This window comes from Pleurodeles waltl, chromosome 10, assembly GCF_031143425.1.
Source record: "Pleurodeles waltl isolate 20211129_DDA chromosome 10, aPleWal1.hap1.20221129, whole genome shotgun sequence".
Taxonomy (NCBI): Eukaryota; Metazoa; Chordata; class Amphibia; order Caudata; family Salamandridae; genus Pleurodeles; species Pleurodeles waltl.
In genome coordinates, this window is record NC_090449.1 from 225,205,499 (window position 1) to 225,225,219 (window position 19,721).

Genomic DNA, 19,721 nt, shown 5'->3' on the forward strand with positions numbered 1-19,721 from the left:
ATTTGATGTGAGGTACTACTGATAAGTCCAACAGTGTTGTGTACCACGGTTGGCGAGCCCAGTTTGTTGCTATGAGTATCAGTTTGAGTTTGTTTTGACTCAGTTTGTTGACCAGATAAGGAATGAGTGGGAGAGGGGGAAAAGCGTAAGCAAATATCCCTGACCAACTGATCCATAGTGCATTGCCCTTGGATTGAGGGTGTGGGTACCTGGACGCGAAGTTTTGGCATTTTGCGTTTTCTTTTGTTGCGAATAGGTCTATGTTTGGTGTTCCCCAGCAGAGGAAGTGATCCTGTAGGATCTGGGGATGAATTTCCCATTCATGAGTTTGCTGGTAATCTCGACTGAGATTGTCGGCTAACTGATTCTGAATGCCTGGTATGTATTGTGCTATCAGGCGAATGCGATTGTGAATTGCCCAATGACAAATCTTTTGTGCTAAGAGACACAGTTGTGACGAGTGTGTCTCCCCTTGTTTGTTGAGAGAATACATTGTCGTCATGTTGTCGGTTTTGACAAGAATGTGTTTGTGGGCTATCAGTGGTTCAAATGCTTTTAACGCTAGAAACACTGCTAGCAGTTCCAAATGATTTATGTGAAGTTGTTTTTGTTGATTGTCCCATTGACCCTGTATGCTGTGCTTGTTGAGGTGTGCTCCCCACCCCATCATGGAAGCATCTGTTGTGATAACAGCTTGAGGCACTGGGTCTTGGAATGGCCGCCCTTTGTTTAAATTTATAGGGTTCCACCATTGAAGCGAGAAGTGTGTTTGGCGGTCTATCAACACTAGATCTTGAAGTTGACCCTGTGCTTGTGTCCATTGTTTTGCTAGGCACTGTTGTAAGGGCCACATGTGTAATCTTGCATTTGGGACAATGGCTATGCATGAAGACATCATGCCTAGAAGTTTCATTACAAACCTTACTGGGTAGTGTTGGTTTGACTGTATGCTTGATGTTACATTTTGGAACGCTTGGACCCTTTGTGGACTTGGAGTGGCAATTGCCCTTTGTGTGTTGAGTGTTGCTCCCAAGTATTGTTGTATTTGGGATGGTTGCAGATGTGATTTCTGGTAATTTATAGAGAACCCTAGTTTGTGTAGAATTTCTATGACATATTGCGTGTGAAGAAGACACTGTTGTTGAGTGTTGGTTTTTATTAGCCAGTCGTCTAAATATGGGAAGACGTGCATGTGCTGTCTCCTTATGTGAGCGGCTACTACTGCTAGGCATTTTGTGAATACCCTTGGGGCTGTTGTTATTCCGAACGGTAGCACTTTGAATTGATAGTGTACGCCGTGCATTACAAACCTTAAGTATTTTCTGTGAGAAGGATGGATGGGTATGTGGAAATACCCATCCTTGAGATCCAATGTTGTCATGTATTCCTCCTTTTTTAGTAAGGGAACCACGTCTTGAAGTGTTACCATGTGGAAGTGGTCTGATTTGATGAAGAGATTCAGTGTTCTGAGATCTAAGATAGGTCTTAACGTTTTATCCTTTTTTGGAATTAGGAAATATAGTGAGTAGACGCCTGTTTCTTTCTGATGATTGGGTACGAGCTCTATTGCTTGTTTTTGTAGTAGTGCTTGGACCTCTATTTGTAATAGGTCTAAGTGTTGTTTGGACAGATTGTGTGTCCTTGGTGGAACATCTGGCAGGAATTTTGTGAATTCTATGCAATAACCATGTTGGATGATTGATAGGACCCATGCGTCTGTGGTAATATGTTTCCAGTTTTGATAATATGCGGTTAACCTCCCCCCCACTGGAGACAAGTGTTGGGGTTTTGTGACATTGAAGTCACTGTTTGGTCTGGTTTGGTTTGGTTGCTTGGAACTTTCCTCTTGGGAATTGTCCTCTATAGGAACCACGAAACCCTCCCCTTTGATATTGTGTCGGATAGGTGGGTCTAGTTTGAGAGGTGGAAGGCTCTGATGTTTGTTGCCGAAAACCTCCTCTGAATTGTGGTTTCCAAAAGGTGCTTCTGACTTGTGGGGAATAGAGCGCGCCCATGGCTTTGGCCGTGTCCGTGCCTTTTTTAAACTTCTCAATTGCTGTGTCAACTTCCGGCCCAAACAACTGTTCCTGATTAAATGGCATGTTCAACACCGCTTGTTGGATCTCTGGCTTGAATCCAGAACTTCTTAACCATGCATGCCTGCGAATGGTTACCGCTGTGTTGACCGTTCGTGCTGCCGTGTCTGCCGAGTCTAGTGCGGACCTTATCTGGTTTGTTAGATATGGCGTGTCCTTCTTCCACAACCTGTTGAGCACGTTTCTGGTGTTCCTTGGGCAAGTGCTGTATGATGTGTTGCATCTCGTCCCAATGTGCCCTGTCGTAGCGAGCAAGTAGTGCTTGCGAATTTGCAATCCGCCATTGATTGGATGCTTGTGCTGCCACTTGTTTGCCCGCTGCGTCAAACTTTCTGCTTTCTTTGTCAGGCAGTGGAGCGTCTCCTGACAATTGAGAGTTTGCTCTCTTTCTTGCCGCTCCTACAACCACTGAGTCCGGTGTAAGTTGTTGTGTTATGAACACAGGATCTGTTGGGGGAGGTTTGTACTTCTTCTCAACCCTAGGCGTGATAGCCCTTCCTTTAACCGGCTCCTGGAAGACCTGTTTCGCGTGTTTGAGCATGCCCGGGAGCATTGGCAGACTCTGATAGGAAGCGTGGGTGGATGCCAAGGTGTTAAACAGGAAATCATCCTCCACTGGCTCTGTGTGCATTGTTATGTTGTGGAACGTAGCTGCCCTCGATAGTACCTGCGTATAAGCAGTACTGTCTTCTGGAGGTGACAGCTTTGTTGGATAACAATCCGGACTGTTATCCGATACTGGCGCATCATATAAGTCCCATGCTTTAGCATCATCCTGTGTCATCCCAGTATGTGTGGGTGACTGCATTGGAGGTGTTCCCACTGGCGACAGTTGTGGTGAGTGCGGTGGGGACGGTTGTGGTGATACCCTTGGTGGTGGGGATTTGTCTCTAACCACCTTTGCCTTAGGCTGCATTTCTGTCTCCTGAAATGCCAGTTTCCTTTTAGATTTGATTGGAGGTAAAGTTTGTATTTTTCCAGTCTCTTTCTGGATATGTAACCTCCTTTGTGTATGGTCCGGTTCTTCCATACTTAATTCCTGCTCAAATCTATGTCTTTCCTTCATTTGGCTGGAAAGTCCTTGCTCTTCTGTACAAGTGCTTCTTTTCGGCTCCGATGCCGCTTTTTTCGGTACCGAGGTTTCAGATATAGTCTTTTTCGGTTCCGAAGATATTTTTCTCACTTTGGGTGAGTCGAACTCTCGGTGTTGAGATCGTTCGGTGCCGGAATCTCGACCGGAGTCGGAAGTCTTCGGCAATTCTCTGGCCTTTTTCAGTGCCTATGTTTGGTCACCTTCTTTTCGGTGGGTCAAGCCATGGCCTGTTGGCGGTGGCGTCCCCATGGCCTTAAATGTCTTTGTGTGAGTTTTGGATGGGGCAGTTTTACTCACTGTTCGCTGCACCGTCGAGGTCCGGTCACTTTCGGATTCGTCAGAGTCCGTCCCCTGGATGGAAATGCTTTCCTCCTCTCCGACGCCGAGTTGCTCTTTCGGTGTCGACGCCATTTGCAGTCTTCTTGCTCGTCGATCTCTCTGGGTCTTTTTTGATCGATTGCTCGACAAGCCTTGCAAGTATCCTCCCTGTGTTCAGGTGATAAACACAGATTACAGACCCGGTGCCGGTCTGTATAAGGATACTTCGAATGACACTTAGGACAGAAGCGGAAGGGGGTCCGGTCCATTAGTCTGGGACGACGGGTGTGGTCGGGCCGACCAGGCCTCTGTGAAGAACGGAAGCCCCGAAGGGCCGCCGGAGCGCTCTTGATGTCGGTGCTAATACACTAACACTAACCCAGTACGGAACAATAACAATACCGTCGAATTTTCGATAATTTAGCTAACTTTACCGATTCGAAATACGGAGCGAAGAGGAACACGTCCAAACCCGTTGGCGGAAAGAAAACAATCTAAGATGGAGTCGACGCCCATGCGCAATGGAGCTGAAAGGGAGGAGTCACTCAGTCTCGCGACTCGAAAAGATTTCTTTGAAGAGAAACAACTTGTAACTCTCCGAGCCCAACACTAGATGGCACGATAATGCACAGCATGTGTATCTGCAGCTACACATGCCACCGAACATATATATATATCAAGCTTTTGTGAGTACTAATATATATGGCATAAAACATCTCCAACCACAAATTATAAGGATATTGCAATTCATGGAGGTGACCCATGACCACAGAGTCATGAGCAGCAGGTAGAGTATCTTTAGAGTCACAAAAATCCGAGGTGATTTGCAATACTCTTTAAACGTAGTGTTTGTGCACTCTACTCTGTATAATACATAGTGCCGTTGCCTCACTGGTAATGCCTTTAGCCCACCTAGTTTTTTTTAGTTATGACTGTCAAGTGGGCATACATATTAAGCTAGACCTGGCTATTTAACCCAAAGCACTTTCAATGTTTAAAAAAAATAAAAAAAATTTAAACACTTTAAAGTCTACAGCATAGGTTCCAGATTGTCATGTGCTGTTGGTGAAAATACTATGCTTGGATGTACTCTTAGATTTGACATGAGCATGGAAGGAAAAAAATCTATTTAGTGCAGATTTTAAAGTTTATTTGTGAAAAACAGAAGCACATGGATTAAGAAAACAAAATACTGAATAACAGTATGACTCATAAGGGATTCTGCCTTTCTCATGTACTGCCAGGCTGCTCTTTTTATCTTTGTGTGGAATGACAGTGTGATCATGTTTGAGTCTTCCATTTGGCTATACTTAGGTGCTGGTGCTTTTGATGGTCCTTTAGCATCGGAACATGATGCACCTTTCAGTGAAGAAAAGTATTGGTGTGTGCTGAGCAGGCAGAGTTAGTAGAGAGTAGCCTCGGCACCCCATACCCCCTTCAGAACTTGAGGGTAAACGTTCGCAGAAGTGTCAACTGAAAATCCCCCTGTTACAGAAGAGGTACACATTTACAGTTTTGCCTACTGCTGGTGCACAGTGTGATCAAGGACCTTTTCAAAGAAATGTGGATGCCTGCTTTGTGATGCACGCAGAGCAGGGAATGATGATATTGTTGTGCGCTTGTAATGAAAAAGGTAGTTACCTTCAGTAACAATCTTTCTGGTGGATACTCTTATCTTCCTTCTGATTTCCTAGTTGACTTGCCCCCCAGCACCAGGTTGGATCCAGAAACTTTCATAGCTCTCTTGGGTGGGTGGGGGGATACTGGCTCCGTCACTGTAATGCCACTGGAGCCATAAAGCGCACACCCCGTTGCACCAATTGCAGTTCTCTATCCATTTTTTCTGCGCCCTTAGCAGTAGAGACTATTGTGGTAGTCCAGTGCTGCAACCTATGCTGGAAACACTTGAATGTGGCCAATGACCATCTTTCAGAACAGGAAGTGGGGGAGGAGTCTGTGATAAATCTGCAGGGCACATAGTATCCACGGGAATGATCATTACGAAAGCTAAGAAACATTTTCTTCTGATGGGTACTTCTACCTGCAGATTCCTCTCCTGTTGAATTGATTCACAAGTAGTACCCTCCCCAAGGTGGTAGATCTAAAGAAATGGTCAGACGGAAAAGTATGGAGCACAGAGATTGGGAAATGGTTCTTCCTTCTACACTCTGAATCCCAAAAAATTTTTTTGGCAAAGGTGTGAAGGACCACCCATGTCCCACATAAAAGATCGCATCTACAGGAATACTCATGTTTAGTGAGGAGGTAGAGAATTTTACTCTGGTGGAATATGCTCCGATTCCCTGTGGCTTCCTTCATTACCAAGTCACAACACATATTAATGTAAAAAAAAGTATCAACCTGGATAAGGTCTTCTTTTGAACTAACTTGCCCTTCTTATTGTCTGTGTACTCCCACAAACATATTATTGTCAGACCTCATCTTTTTAAAATGGTCAATAAAAAAAAATAACTAGCTGTCTGGGGTCTGGATGCATGACAGACATCTGTCACTGACAGTCTCAGCATGGTTTGAAACCTGTTATTCTAGGAGGGGAGATCGTTGACTAGCACAATACATGTTCTTGTCTAGAAGTGGTCGAAAGGCTGATGAACTGTGGTGCAGAGCTCCACATTTGTGTTAGAAGGCACAGAAAAAAAGGAACTGACATCAGCGTGCAAGGTTGGTGCTTATATGCTGCTTTGAGCCGCGCCTTGGCACCTAGCAACATACAGGAACATTGCAAAAAGGTTTTTGGTCTATGTATAGCTCAGCATCAGTGGAATGAGTGGTGGAGTATTCTTATCCACCTCCTTATTGCCATCTTGGTGAGGGTGAATCTGAAGCTTTTGAACTGCATCTGAATCTGGGCCAAACACAGAATTTTACAGTACTGGCATTGTGGAAGGTGGTGGAGTGTGACTCTTACAGTTCTCTGTGAACTATGGATTTTGTGGAGCAGTTTCAATGAGGTGTAGGCTGACATTAGTTCCAGGTCAGAGATCGGCATCGGATAATGGTTCAGGTGCTGTTTGAGTCTGAATAACAGTGGACCCTGGGGACATAATGGAGTTACAGATTGGTGCTGGTAGGAATCCGGAAGGAGGCCTATTCAGCAACAGGGACAGGCCAATTGACGGAACTGCGACTGGTGGCCCCTGTTCCTCAATGGGGTCTACAGGTTTTCCAGAGGGAAACGGAATTGCTTTACATTTCTGCAGCATTACCACCTTTAAAAGTGCCAATCTCTCACAGGGTAATTTGAGACGAGAGCAGTTCTGCGATTTGAAACAGAAACAGCACTATGACTTGGAGAGGGATAGCTACTTCAAGTATGATCTCTTCTTCTGTTCCGCAACATATGCATAGCTTTGAGTCATGATCGGACAGAGACATGTTTTGACACGTGTTCTACTGGCAAAGCCTAAAATCTGTTGGCTTGGGAGGAGACAATATTTATTCCCTAGCACACTGTTTCTTTAGTCTGGCATGTGTCAGCAAACTGACAAAATTCAGAGTGGAGCTCTGGATTCCACCAGGGCACAAAAAGAAACTGACTTTAGGCACAGAGGTGATGCCTACATTCAGCTATGCAAGCTATTTAGACTGTGAGCGCGCCATCTGTCAGCAGGTGGGAGCAACTGCTTTAGAACACTCCAAATCAAGTCTGGCACCTTGGAAGGTTGTGAAGGCGAGAAATCTTCGGTTGAAAGTATAAGTCGGAAACAGTTTACACATGCAAGGAAAACTACAAAAAAAAGGAAACAGAATGAAATGGAATAAAAAAAAAACTACAAAGAAAATTATTGTTCTAAAAGTTTTGGCGTAAAGGGCACTTCCTTTTAGGTGATCATTCAATTCTGAATACGTTACACAAGCTGTATTTTCTGTCGGATGTCCTTTAAGAATTCAAAGTAGGCATTTTTTAAATCTCCTTACAAAACTCTACTTACTCATTAAGAAAACATTCAAAAACATGCAAGTCTGTACCAATTAGTTTGCAAATAAAACTACATATTTTTGAGAGGCAGTATCAATCCACAATATTACTCTATAAGGTGCTCCATGAGCGACAAGTGACAAAAGTGGTTTTGCAGTTCATTAAGGAATGTGTGTAAATATGCAATAAAAACAAATATTTAGTTTTTATGTGGCCTGGCCACACAATTATACATCAAGTCACTCAAAATGGGCTTGTGAGATTGATCCACTTTCATTTCATTGCCTAAATGGGTCTTCTGGTGCAGGCTAAAATACACAATCAGTCAACGTTTCGGTCTATTCACAACGTGTGTACTGTATATATATTAATTAGGGTCTTCATTAGGACAGTGTGGAGAACACCCTAAACTTATGATAATTACTTAAGCGACTCCATACGATCTCTGGTACGTCTGATAGGCTGCATTTAATTGCCCCAAGAATCCAAGGACTTTTGTATGAGGGGATTGTTAAACCACTTACCTTGAAATTAGTAATTGTTCTTAAAGGACTTCCGACAGAACCACACAGACTGTGTAACTTATTAAGCATAGGTTCTGAGGAACACAGGTTCACCCCACTGTAACTGAGGTTCACTAATAAATAAGCAAAACATTATTCCTCACACATTGCGAGACAACAAATTGATTAGGCGGACTGACCCACAGGCCTATGCTGCATGCAGTGGAAGGCAAGGCTAAATGTGAATGACAAGTCGAAGAAACAATAGATGCAGAAGGCTAACCAAAGACCTTCTATGTAGGTTTTGTTTCGCTTTAAGGTGTAGAAGCACTAACAAGAGGTAGCTGATAGAATGTTCTTTTCAACTGTACTTCAAAAATGAAATGAATCAGAAAATTCTAGTTCAATTAACACTATGGTCAATATTTTACAAGAACTGTGAAGACCCCATAAAATGATTGCTTTGCAAGGTAGCATTTTAGCCTATTTGTACCTCGAACTAAAGTGTGACTTAGTTGCAGAGAAGCTAAACCATATGAAGAAGATATGCTTTAAAGCAGTCTATTCTCAACAGTCACTGCCTATATTTGTTAACTTACTTTCTGTACAGTTCTTGACAATGATCCATGGTCATATCACATATCAGTTCTTCCATCCAGGTTTTCCACTGCTCAGTACGATGTTTTTGAAAGACCGTCTTTGGGTACTGTAGAGCAACTGTTGCATAATTATGTAAGTGTTCAAGGCATCCTCGTAACACTGAGCGTCTTTGCTGAAGAAGAGCACCTACTTCCCCCTCATGCTGTTCACACTGACTAATCAAGTGTGCTTGGCCAGCATTCTGAAGAAAAGCTGTAGCAGGTACGTAGCTTGGAGGCCCTACAAAGAGAAATATATTATGTATTGCAAATTACATTATGGGGCTCTGGGGCCTGCTGTAATTAATCTGCTGCTATTACAAAAAGATAGAACAGAGCATGCCATCTACTGTTAAAAATAAGACAACAATGGGAAGTCACATGGACGAAGGTAATTCCCTTCACATATCAACTTACAATAATCAAAGGAGCAGTTTACTCATGGTAATCTAAGACAAAATGAATAACTACATGTTTAAACAGTCTTCTCAATCACTGTACAGCCGTGTGAATTTCTGTAATACAAATACAAAGGTATCCAGTGTCTTTGGATTAAGAAGTCATAGCGATAAATCTACAGGGAATAACATGTTCTGCTGATAATGTACAATTCCCTCCAGCTAGACCTAATTCTACTTCTGTAAGCAGTGCAAACCCTATACTTAAAGTACAAGTTACTTACCTTCGGTAATGAAATAACTGGTAGAGACATTTTAGTTGCAGATTCCTTACCTTTGAATTTTACCCCAGGTTTCAGATGGGATCCGGAGATAATTTTTTTTCGAGCAATACCTTTGACCGTCGGTAGGTGGCATTGGTCGACGTCGTCGGCATCGTAGTCGCTGTGATGACATCGAGAGTAGTACATAGACGCTGCCTCAGAGCAGTGACATCATTTTCTTTTAACAACTTTCCACGCCGAAGCGCAGAACCGCTAAGAAAACAGATTGGTGCGCCAGAGCTAAGGACCTGAAGGGGGAATCCCTACCCGTAGAAATCAGTTCGCAAGCAGGGAGGATGGGTGGGTCAGTAAGGAATCTGCAACTAGAATATGTCTCGGCCAGATATTTCGTTACCGAAGGTAAGTAACTTGTACATCTGATAGAGACTTCTAGTTGCAGATTCCTTACCTTAGAATAGATGCCCAAGCAATGCCATCACCGGATGTGGGCTGCGAACCAAGATCATACTGGAAAGTCCTGCAGGACCGAACGACCAAAGCAGCCATCCCGACGGACCTGACTGCCCAGGCAGTAATGTTTAGCAGACGTGTGCACGGATGCCCAAGTAGTCGCCTGGCAGATATCCAGGATAGGAACTTCGCATGCTAAAGCAGTGGAAGCAGCAGTTCCTCTGGTGGAATGAGCGTGCAAGCCCTCAGGGGGCTGCTTTTTGGCCAACGCATAGCACATCTTTATGCAAAGAAGTACCCATTGAGAGACGGTACGTTTTTGCACTGCCTTCCCTTTCTTCGCACCCACATACCAGACAAAGAGTTGATCGTCCACCTGGAAATCTTTAGTGCAATTTAGAGAGAACGACAAGGCTCTTTCTGGGTCCAGACGGTGGAGTTTCTCCTCCTCATGGGAAGGATGTGGGGGTATGTAAAAAGTAGGCAAGGTGATGGACTGGCCTACAGGAAAAGGCATAACCACTGTGGGACAGAAGGAAGCCTTAGTGCACAACACCACTTTGTCAGAGTGCACAGACAAGAATGGAGGCTTTGGAGACCGAGCTTGAAGCTCACTCACTCTGCAAGCAGATGTAATGGCAACAAGAAAGACAGTTTTGAAAGTGAGGCGCCGTAAAGGGCAATTGTGGCTCAGTGGAGAACCGTCCCCTGTTGCTGCGACAGAAGATCCGCCCGAAGAGGCAGTCTGAGTGAAGGATCGGTGGCCATGCTCAATAGCTCTGGATACCATACTCTCCGTGCCCAGTATGGAGCAACCAAGATAACTTGGGCCCGGTCGTTCCTGATCTTCTTGAGAACTCTGGGCAGAAGTGGTATAGGCGTAAAGGCGTAAAGGAGGCCGGAGTTCCACTCGAGATGAAAAGCTTCTCCGACCGAGTGCTGCCTTGGAAACTTCAACATGCGAAACAGCTGACAATGAGCGTTCTCTGCGGAGGCCAACAGATCTAACCAAGGCTCTCCCCACTGCTGAAAGAGACCTTGCGCCACCTCCGGATGGAGACGCCATTCGTGATCGGCTGTGCATCGACGGCTGAGTTTGTCCGCTCTGGTGTTGAGAGAGACCACCAGATGTTGAACCACCAGGGTAAATCCCTGATGTTCCAGCCATGTCCTGAGGTGTATGCCTCCTGACAAAGGGCGCAGGACCGTTTGTTGCAGTACCACATGGTGGTAGTGTTCTTCGTGAACACTTGCACTACTTTCCCTTTGAGATGGAAGAAATGCTTTCAACGCATGCCTGATCGCCCGGAGCTCCAGGAGATTGATATGTTTCCAGACTTCAACGGTGACCAGAGGCCTCTGATCTCCGCCTCTCCCATGTGGCCATCCCAACCCAGAAGTGACGCATCTGACACTATAGATAGATCTGGCTGGGGAAAGGAAAGGGATCCGCTGTGGACCCAATGCGGATTCGAAAGCCACCACAGGAGATCTTTCACAGTTCCCTACAAGATCTGGACCATGTCAGAGAGATTTCCCTGATGCTGTGCCCACTGGAGCTTCAAGTCCCACTGCAGAGCCCGCATATGCCATTTGGCATGTGCTACCAGCAGGATGCAGGAGGCCATGAGGCTCAGCAGTCTCAGCGTCAATCTCACCAAAAGCAAAGACAGAGGCTGAAAGATCGGAATCATAGCCAGAATATCTTGAACTGGCTTTTCGGGAGGATAAGCCCGAAACTGCAGTGTGTCCAGAACAGCTCCAATGAAAGGGAGCATCTGAGAGGGAGTCAGGTGTGACTTCAGCACGTTGATAGTGAACCCCACTGTGTGCAGGACGCTCGCTGTAGTCTGAAGAAGGAAAACAACTGATTTGGGCGAGTCCGCCTTTAACAGCCAGACGTCGAGGTAGGGGAAGATTGAGACCCCTAACCTGCGCAGATGAGCTGCAACCACTGCCATTACTTTTGTGAACACCTCAGGCGCGCTGGTAAGGACGAAGGGGAGCACAGTAAACTGATAGAGCTCGTGACCTGCAATAAATTGCAGGTAACGTCTGTGGGCAGGCAGGACGGGAATGTGGAAATAAGCGTCCTGCAAGTCCAATGCTACCATCCAGTCTCCTGGGTCTAAGGCAGACAGGACCTGAGCCAGGGTGAGCATTTTGAATTTCTCCTTCTAGAGGAAGTAATTGAGGTCCCGAAGGTCTAGGATAGAACGTGAGCCCTTGTCCTTTTTCAGCACCAGAAAGTAGCGGGAATAACAACCACAAACTACTTCTGGCTCAGGGACCTTCTTCTATGGCTCCCTTGGCCAAGTGCGCCGCGACTTTCTGACAGAGAAGTGCCAAATGATCCTCCGGAAGATGGCTCACTAATGGAGGCATGGCTGGTGGGGCAGATTCGAAGGGGGGGGGGGGGAACAGCCCTTTCGAACTATCTACAAAACCCACCTGTCCCTAGTGATGGATTCCCAGTGGGGCAGGTGATGGCGAATCCTGCAGCCAACTGGATCGGAGTGAAGGGAAGGACTAGGAGGGTTTGGAGGCTGTAGCAGGGGTGGACTGGGCAGACCTCTGGTTCCCTGTCCCATGCGGGATTCTGTGTCCTGGCCATGCAGCAGCTGAATAGCATGGGTGGCACAGTGGCTGGGTTGGGAACGCAATAGGGAGCCCCTTCCGTGGCCACGAAAGGGGTGAAAAGCAGACTACTGGGGGGTGAGGGGCAGCGGAAAGGCCAAGGGACCGAGCCATAGCCCGGGAGTCCTTGAATCTCTTCAAGTCCGAGTCAGCTTTGTCTCCAAAGAGACGGGAGCCATCAAAGGGCATGTCCATAAGAGACTGTTGGACATTCCCCAAAAAAACAGAAGTATGCAACCCGGTGAGGCGTCTCAATGCCACCGTTATAGCAATCTATCTGCCCAGAGAGTCGGTTGTTTCCAGCCCACATCGGATTGTGAACTTATCCGCATCTCTCCCATTGGTGACCGCTTGGGAGACGATAGCATGGGCCTCCTCCGGTATCTGTGACAGAACGGGCGCAACCGTATCTCACACAGAGTGGGTATAGTGGCACAAAAGGCATGCGGTGTTCACAGACCGCAGCGTGAGACTGGAGGAGGAAAACATCTCAAATTGTTCCAGACTTTTTGATTCCCTATCTGGGGGTGCGGAAGGGAATGCGCCTGAGGAAGAGCAAGCTTGGATGACCAGACTCTCAGGCGTGGGGTGTTGGTTCAGGAATTTAGGGTCGGTCGGGGAGAGCCGATGGCGGCGTGGAATAGTCCTGTTCACAGGAGCCCCTGTGTAGGGTTTGGACTAAGTACCCAGGAGGACACTGGTGAGGGCTTCAGTGAATGGCAAAAGGGGCTCAGATGTGGAAGCCCCTGGCTGAAGCACCTCAGTCAGAAGGATTGGACCTGATCTGTACAGTAGGCAGCTCAAGGCCAAGGACCTCAGCTGCCCTACTGACCACCATAGAATAAGTCGCTCCCTCCACCGCAGCAACAGTATGAGGAGACAGCATGCCAGCTTCTGGAGAAGTGTCCAGTCCACTGGCCTTCCCAATTCCTGTGCCCAGTCCAAAGATGGGTCATCCTGGTATTCACAAGGGTCTAGGAACTCCTCCAATCCTTCCCCATATTCGTACTCATAAGGAAAAGGGTTCAAATCCGACCTGTGGTGAGTAGGCCCCATCGAAGCCAGAGATGGCGTCAGCCGATGCGGTCCAACTCCGAGTCGTTGGGGATGAGGATCGGGTCGACGTGGATGGTGGGCACCACCGACGTCGGGAGCATCAACAATCAAACCAGTGCCAGGGAAGATCTCAGTGCTATGACTGGCATCGCGCGCGGATCTGTGAGCAGATCCGGAGGGGTCCTCAGTGGCCGGAGCCGCCGGTGCGGAACCCGAAGGTCCCCCGACCGAACCCCTTGGGCCCAAAGGCGGCGTATCGGGATTGGCCTGCCCAAAAAATGTGGCACATGGCCTCATAAAACTCCTTCAATTGGGCAGGGGTTGCTCTGGCTCCCAGAAATTCAGGGAATCGCAGACCCAGCAGCAGGCTCCGAAGACCGAGGTCTCGAGTATCTACGCTCCTCCCTTGTCGCATCAGCCGAGCAACAGGGTGAAGTCGAAGGGTGACAGGACCACTCCGACGATGACTTCTTACCTGTCCCTGAAGACTTGGAGGAAGAACACTGGTGGTGGCTCCGCAAGCGGTCTCCGGGTCTTTCCCTCAAGCAAGACCGGGACCTACGTGGAGTCGAGCGCTGGGCCGCCATGAGCTTAAGGGACCGCTCCCTCAAGGCCTTCGGGTGTATGGCCTGGCACTCTGATCACGACTTTGGGTCGTGCTCCAAGCACCACAAACAGACCCAATGTGGATCTGTCACCAACATCATGCAGTGACAGTCTTCGCACGGCCTGAGACCGTTCTTCGGGGACATCTTGACGCACCAAAAAACTCAACAAAACAGTCGAACTTGGTCAAAGAGAGACCAGGGTAGCTTTCTCGGATCAGGGTGTGTTGCGGAAAGAAAAGAAATACGTGACTATGCTGAGGCGGCCTCTATGTACTACTCCCAACGTCATCAAGGCAACGATGACGTCAATGGCGCCCGCTGAGTCAACTGACGCCACCTACCGACGCGCAAGGGTATTGCTCAGAGAAAAAAATCTTCGGATCCAGTCTGATGCCTGGGGGAAAATTCTAAGGTAAGGAATCTGCAACTAGAAGTCTCTATCAGATATTATGTGTGACATTTATCGACACTTTATTATATTTAGAGAACAATCTTTGTAAATGAGGTTGACCCACCAGTAAGTTTAACTCTTCCACTAACAAACACTGACACAGGCCAGTACACATGTGAGGAATTACCATCTCGGTCAAAAGGTAGATCGGAGCACCAAACAAACACCATAAGACTTAAGTGTAAGATTTTAGATTAGCAATGGTTGGCCTCAATCCACAGCCACAAACACAACAAATGTACCAAACATTAACACTAAAGTAATGCCATTTTTCATGGAAAGTCTCCTTCCCCAAAAAATCAAAGTACTGTTAATAATTCCCAGGCACAAACCTCCCCCACAAGAATGATTGCAGCTATGGGACTGTACACACAAATTACTGAGAGGTATTAACTCTTTTCCTACTTTTGTAAAGTCACAACACTCCTATTGCCAGTCAACAAGACTCTGCTTTATTTAATTAGAAAGGTGTTTAAAGGCAATACTTTCCAATACAAATCTACCCAAAAACCTATACTGAGAAACACTTCAAAGTATTGTATGTTCAGGGGGCAAATGTATTGTATGTTCAGGGGGCAAATGAGGGGATGTATGCCTGTGAATAATACATGACATGAAAAAATAGTGCTGCACAGTTCATGCACAATGAGAGCCTGTGCCAGGTATGTGTACTTGCGTGGAGTACAATATATGAAGGGTGAAGTGTTGTGCAGCACACACATGGTGAATGTGTGTGCTGGCAGTGTGTGCTTGTAAATAACACACCCTGGGTAAAGATAGAGAAGCTTTAGAGCTGAACAGTGCATGCAGACTGCGTGTGTGTGCTGAATGCATGCGTACATGTAATGGTACATTGTACCATTAGTGTGAATGTACACTAAGTAAGTTTGCCTGCAATGTTACATTAATGGTATATTATATGGAGGACCCTTTGTTCCATTTTGGGAAGTCCAGGCCTGTTTGGTGATGACATGAGAAGGACAGAAATCCCCTACAAAGATTTGTGTATTGCAGCACTCCTGTGAGCTGGCTGGGACGCACACTGGAGTCCCTTTGCACTTCAGAAGACTGCTCTTTGACTCCGATAGGTCACAACGAAGGTCCCTAGACACATCCCAAGAAGAGAAATGGGGCAGATAAGAGAATCAAAGAGTAGGGCTGGGAGTTTGGGCGTAACCTTTTGACGCACATATCATTGTGGCTGACAATGAGGTGTGAGCTCTGGTCACTCCCATGAGTGGTGTTGTGGGACAGTCAGCTTCAGAGTCTTGTCTACTGTGACAGAAATATTTCATGAGGAAAAAAGAAAGACGTTTCCAGTTCAAAAGAAGCAAAACCCCAACATAAAACTTCAAAGACTCAGACCCCAAAATACATTTGCCATCTGGAAAGGGACTATAAGAAGCGGAGGTTAAGTCCTCAAAAACAGGTTAGCTGCCAAGCAGCAGGTTGTGAGACAAGGGGAAGCTCTGAAAGACTTCCGTCTGTGACCAGGACTTGGGGTCAAAGCCTATTAGTCTCGCAGCTGGCAGAGGGGGCATCACCCAGGAAAACCATCACCACCTGCCAGCGCCTTCCAACACCAGTGTGCCCTCTGAGGAAGAGAAAAGTGTTGGAGGGAGTACGGTTCAGTGGTGAGTCCTCATGTGAGGACTCCCTGTGCCAGTTGTGAAAATTCGCCCGTGCAACAATCTGGCCATAGCCCACATGCAGGGCTGTTTTCGGCGACCCCCGTATGCCAAGAAAGGTGCACCATAGACTGAGCCAAGTATTAAGTGCTTTGTATAGGGCACTGAGCACACACCGCTTCATTGTAGTGATGCCGTATGCCAGAAGGGGCCACCATGGAAGTAGTGGTGCAACTAGCGAACCAGGACTCAGGAGTGCGTGAGCGGTAACCCCATACACAAGGAAGTGCCACCATGCTGTGGGAAATTGCACCTGATAAGTCTACACTGTGACCGGAAGGTACCACAGCAACCCAGTGTGCCAGGAGGGGATGCCAGGACCAAATCAACGACTTTAGGCCATCGCTCAGGACTGGAGTGAGGCTACGGTCAGTGGGCCTAGCCATAGAGATCTACCCTGATTGACCCAGAGGACCAGGAGGAAACCTGGGGGTGGGCAGGGTGGTGGGGGTGGTGTTGTGTGTGTGTTTGTGTGTGTGGGGGTGTGTGTGTGGGGGGGGGGGAGGTGCAGGGGGTGGAGCGGTCACCACCCTCTCGATTTACCCCCCTCTCCCCACCCCCAGTCCACAGCTGTAGGATTCCATTCCCCTTCTAGGGAGAACATGACTTACCATGTTTCTGGAAAAGAGAAGCTGCTCCTATCGCCGGGAAGAGCTGGCTGGGCCACTCCAGGGAGTGAGACTGGAGCTGTGCCGCCTGACTCTGCTGTGTGCACCACAAGCAGCCAGACTTCTCTGAGCAGAATGTGATCTCATGAGTGCCCGCCCTGAGGGTACTCGCTGTAAAGCAGAAGGACTTCTGTGCAGCAGGAGTGGGGAAGGCTTGAACCAGGGCCTGTGGGGGGCGAGGGTTTTCGCTTCTTAAGGTGCTGTGCCACCTTAGATACTTTTGACTAAAATCCTGAAGAGTCACAGGAAACATTTGAGTACAGGCTCGTAGTGTACATTCCTGGATGCGCCCATCAATGAATTGGAAATAATTCCAAACATGTTACAAAAAGGAGGGTGGGACAAGGATTTGTCTGACAGCTACTAGAGCCCTGACCTCAAAGAGAATTGTGTTGTTGCATTTTAATGTTGCATTTCTTTGCACATGTACAGTTGGAAATCAAATACTACTTGTTCTTATAAAAGCAAGCATTTGGCTGGACATTGGCTGATTTATTGTTTGTAGTTTTGCACTTTGAGTTACGAGTCCTATTCTCTGACTTGTATCTACATTTCCCTGAGGGAGCCATGACGGCTCAATCACAACTTCCACTGAGTCAAGTGCAGAAGGGGTACTTGGAACAGTTGCTAAGGATCCATAAGAGGTTGGATAACGGTACATCAGGAGTAAAGGCCTCAACCACAAGCTGGGGCCACGCAGCACCTCACAGCCCTGTGGCCCTCTGAAGTGAAAGGAGTTCAAATACTGAGCCTAGGGATCTTGTTGCTGATCCCCCTCTGATTAAGACAACATTCTCTGAAGATGTTGGGTTGTGATATCAGTCTTGATGCTGTATCCTTCGATGGACCCACCTCGGTTCACATCGGTATTGAGAAGTCTTCTTCAACTAGAAGGTGTGGTAGGCCTGGCACGTGGTCGTGCCATGCTCGGGGGAGAGGAAGAAAATGCAGACTTGATGGTCGGCAGTCATGGGGAACTTGTAGTGACATTGGGGCAGTATTGAAAGGACATCTTTTCCCTCACTCACCTGGCATTCTCATTACAAAACAAATTGGCTACAAGGGGCATTCTCAGGCAACCATGTCTTAAAATTTCCATCTGAGCTCACTTAAATAACTAATCCTACAGCTCTCTGAAACACTATCACACAAATATTGATCTTGTGTTCTGTTTTGGGGAAGATTTTTATTTCAACACCATCTCCAAAGCCTAGTGAAAGAATGATTTCTACTTTGATGGTCTGCCACTAATTTCTTAGTCAACGCTTTAAAACTTCAAAACAGAGAACTCAAGTGCAATGTGGCTGAATCCGTTCTCCCAAACATGGGCAATAACAAGCAGCTAAGGGTGACGAACGTGCCATGTCATCCATGATTGGGACAATACACATTTTGACAGAATGATTCAAGGTGCACTGGAGAGCTTAATGGGTTCTGAGGTCTACTAATGGCAGAAAAAACTGAAGAATGGCAATTAGAAAATAACTAACAAAACAGCTTGAGTGAGACATGTAAGTTTGTTCCAGTGTAGAAATCACAAGATTAACTCATATAGCACATGCAAAAAAGTGTTGAGATTTAGCAAAGAAACAGAATTTCACCATATAATATAAAACAATATTCCTTTACCTAAATCCATTTGATTGCTTATTTCTTGAAGTAAACTTGCAAGTTGAGTTGCCTCTAAATTGTTAAACGCAGCATGATATTGTGTGATCCACTGTTCAAATTCATTCAGCTTTACTTGAATTGCTTCTTGAACTGCTCTTTGCTGAGTCTGGAGTTGTGTGTGTTCAGAAAACCTAAAATGGTAATATGTAATGTTAAGTTTATCATGGTAATAAACAGTCATACCTGCAATTCTCACTAACTGGCATTAATGAGTATTAATCAAGGAATTTGATTAAGTGAATGTGTGTTGTTTCCCTACTTCCCATAGTCATGAAACTAGAGCCCATTATTTGTGTAGCTACAACCAAGACAATGAAACAAGCAAGAAACTACATAAGACTAGGGCCCCTCATTACGAATGGCCAGTAAATTCCAATCTGCCCAGTGACTGGATTTACAAGTCCCACTGGGACATAGATTTCAGCTGTGGAGTGAAACACAAGGAAAAACCATGCACGAGGTGGTGACAAAACACTGATTCCTGCATGTTATTACACAACAAATATGCTATTGTTATTTTCCCAACCCTGGAATTACCAGGACTCCGTATGAAGTAACTATCCATAGTGAGCAAATAATAGGAATTTAAACAGGTCACTCATAATGAGGCCCTAGGTATAGTTACAAGTTACATAAATCTGTGTCAACACCAGTTTGCCTCAAGAACATACATCCTCCAGTACACCAGAAAGCATTTTTCTCCGGTGTGTTAAGAATTAAAAAGCAGGGCCTTCTTTTTTTGCGAAAAAGCGAATAAAATAGTCATTATAGGCTTCATAACGCAGTCTTCGTCATCACACAAGTGAACCACATATTAATAGCACATCATTTAGTCCTGCCTTTATGTACATTTTAGTGCTTCATCATACTATGGCTAATACACTATTTATTTATGAATACTTTTGAAACCAGTACCTAGTAAAAGGATGGGTTAGGATAAGTGGTTCAACAAAACATTTTCAAGGAAATCTCAGCCAAACTGAACATTTGACTTTTCTTAAGAGAGTAGAAGCTAATAAAGACATGTAAAAAAGTATATAGTGAACTACATTGTGCCCTAGCACCTAGTGACTGATTTTCAGATAAAGTCCTGGCATCCAGAAGTAGCTGTGCAATGTCTGTTAGAGGCAGTTATTATTTTGTGAGTATGGACTACCATGAACTATGCGTTCACAATAGGTGTTTTCTTATGGGATCGTTTAGAAATACCTCATATTGAAGG

General features: G+C 46.1%; 1 protein-coding gene across 2 annotated transcripts in view; it reads right to left on the minus strand.

Annotated features, from left to right (window-relative positions):
* SMG1 (SMG1 nonsense mediated mRNA decay associated PI3K related kinase) overlaps window positions 1–19,721 on the minus strand; it is a 1,401,298-nt gene that overhangs the window by 399,205 nt on the left and 982,372 nt on the right. For both annotated transcript variants that reach the window (XM_069210224.1, XM_069210223.1), the window contains 2 exons: window positions 18,458–18,630; window positions 8,550–8,829 (listed from right to left, as the gene is read on the minus strand). In XM_069210224.1, the coding sequence (XP_069066325.1) occupies window positions 8,550–8,829; window positions 18,458–18,630 (453 nt within the window). The remainder of the gene's footprint in view (window positions 1–8,549; window positions 8,830–18,457; window positions 18,631–19,721) is intronic.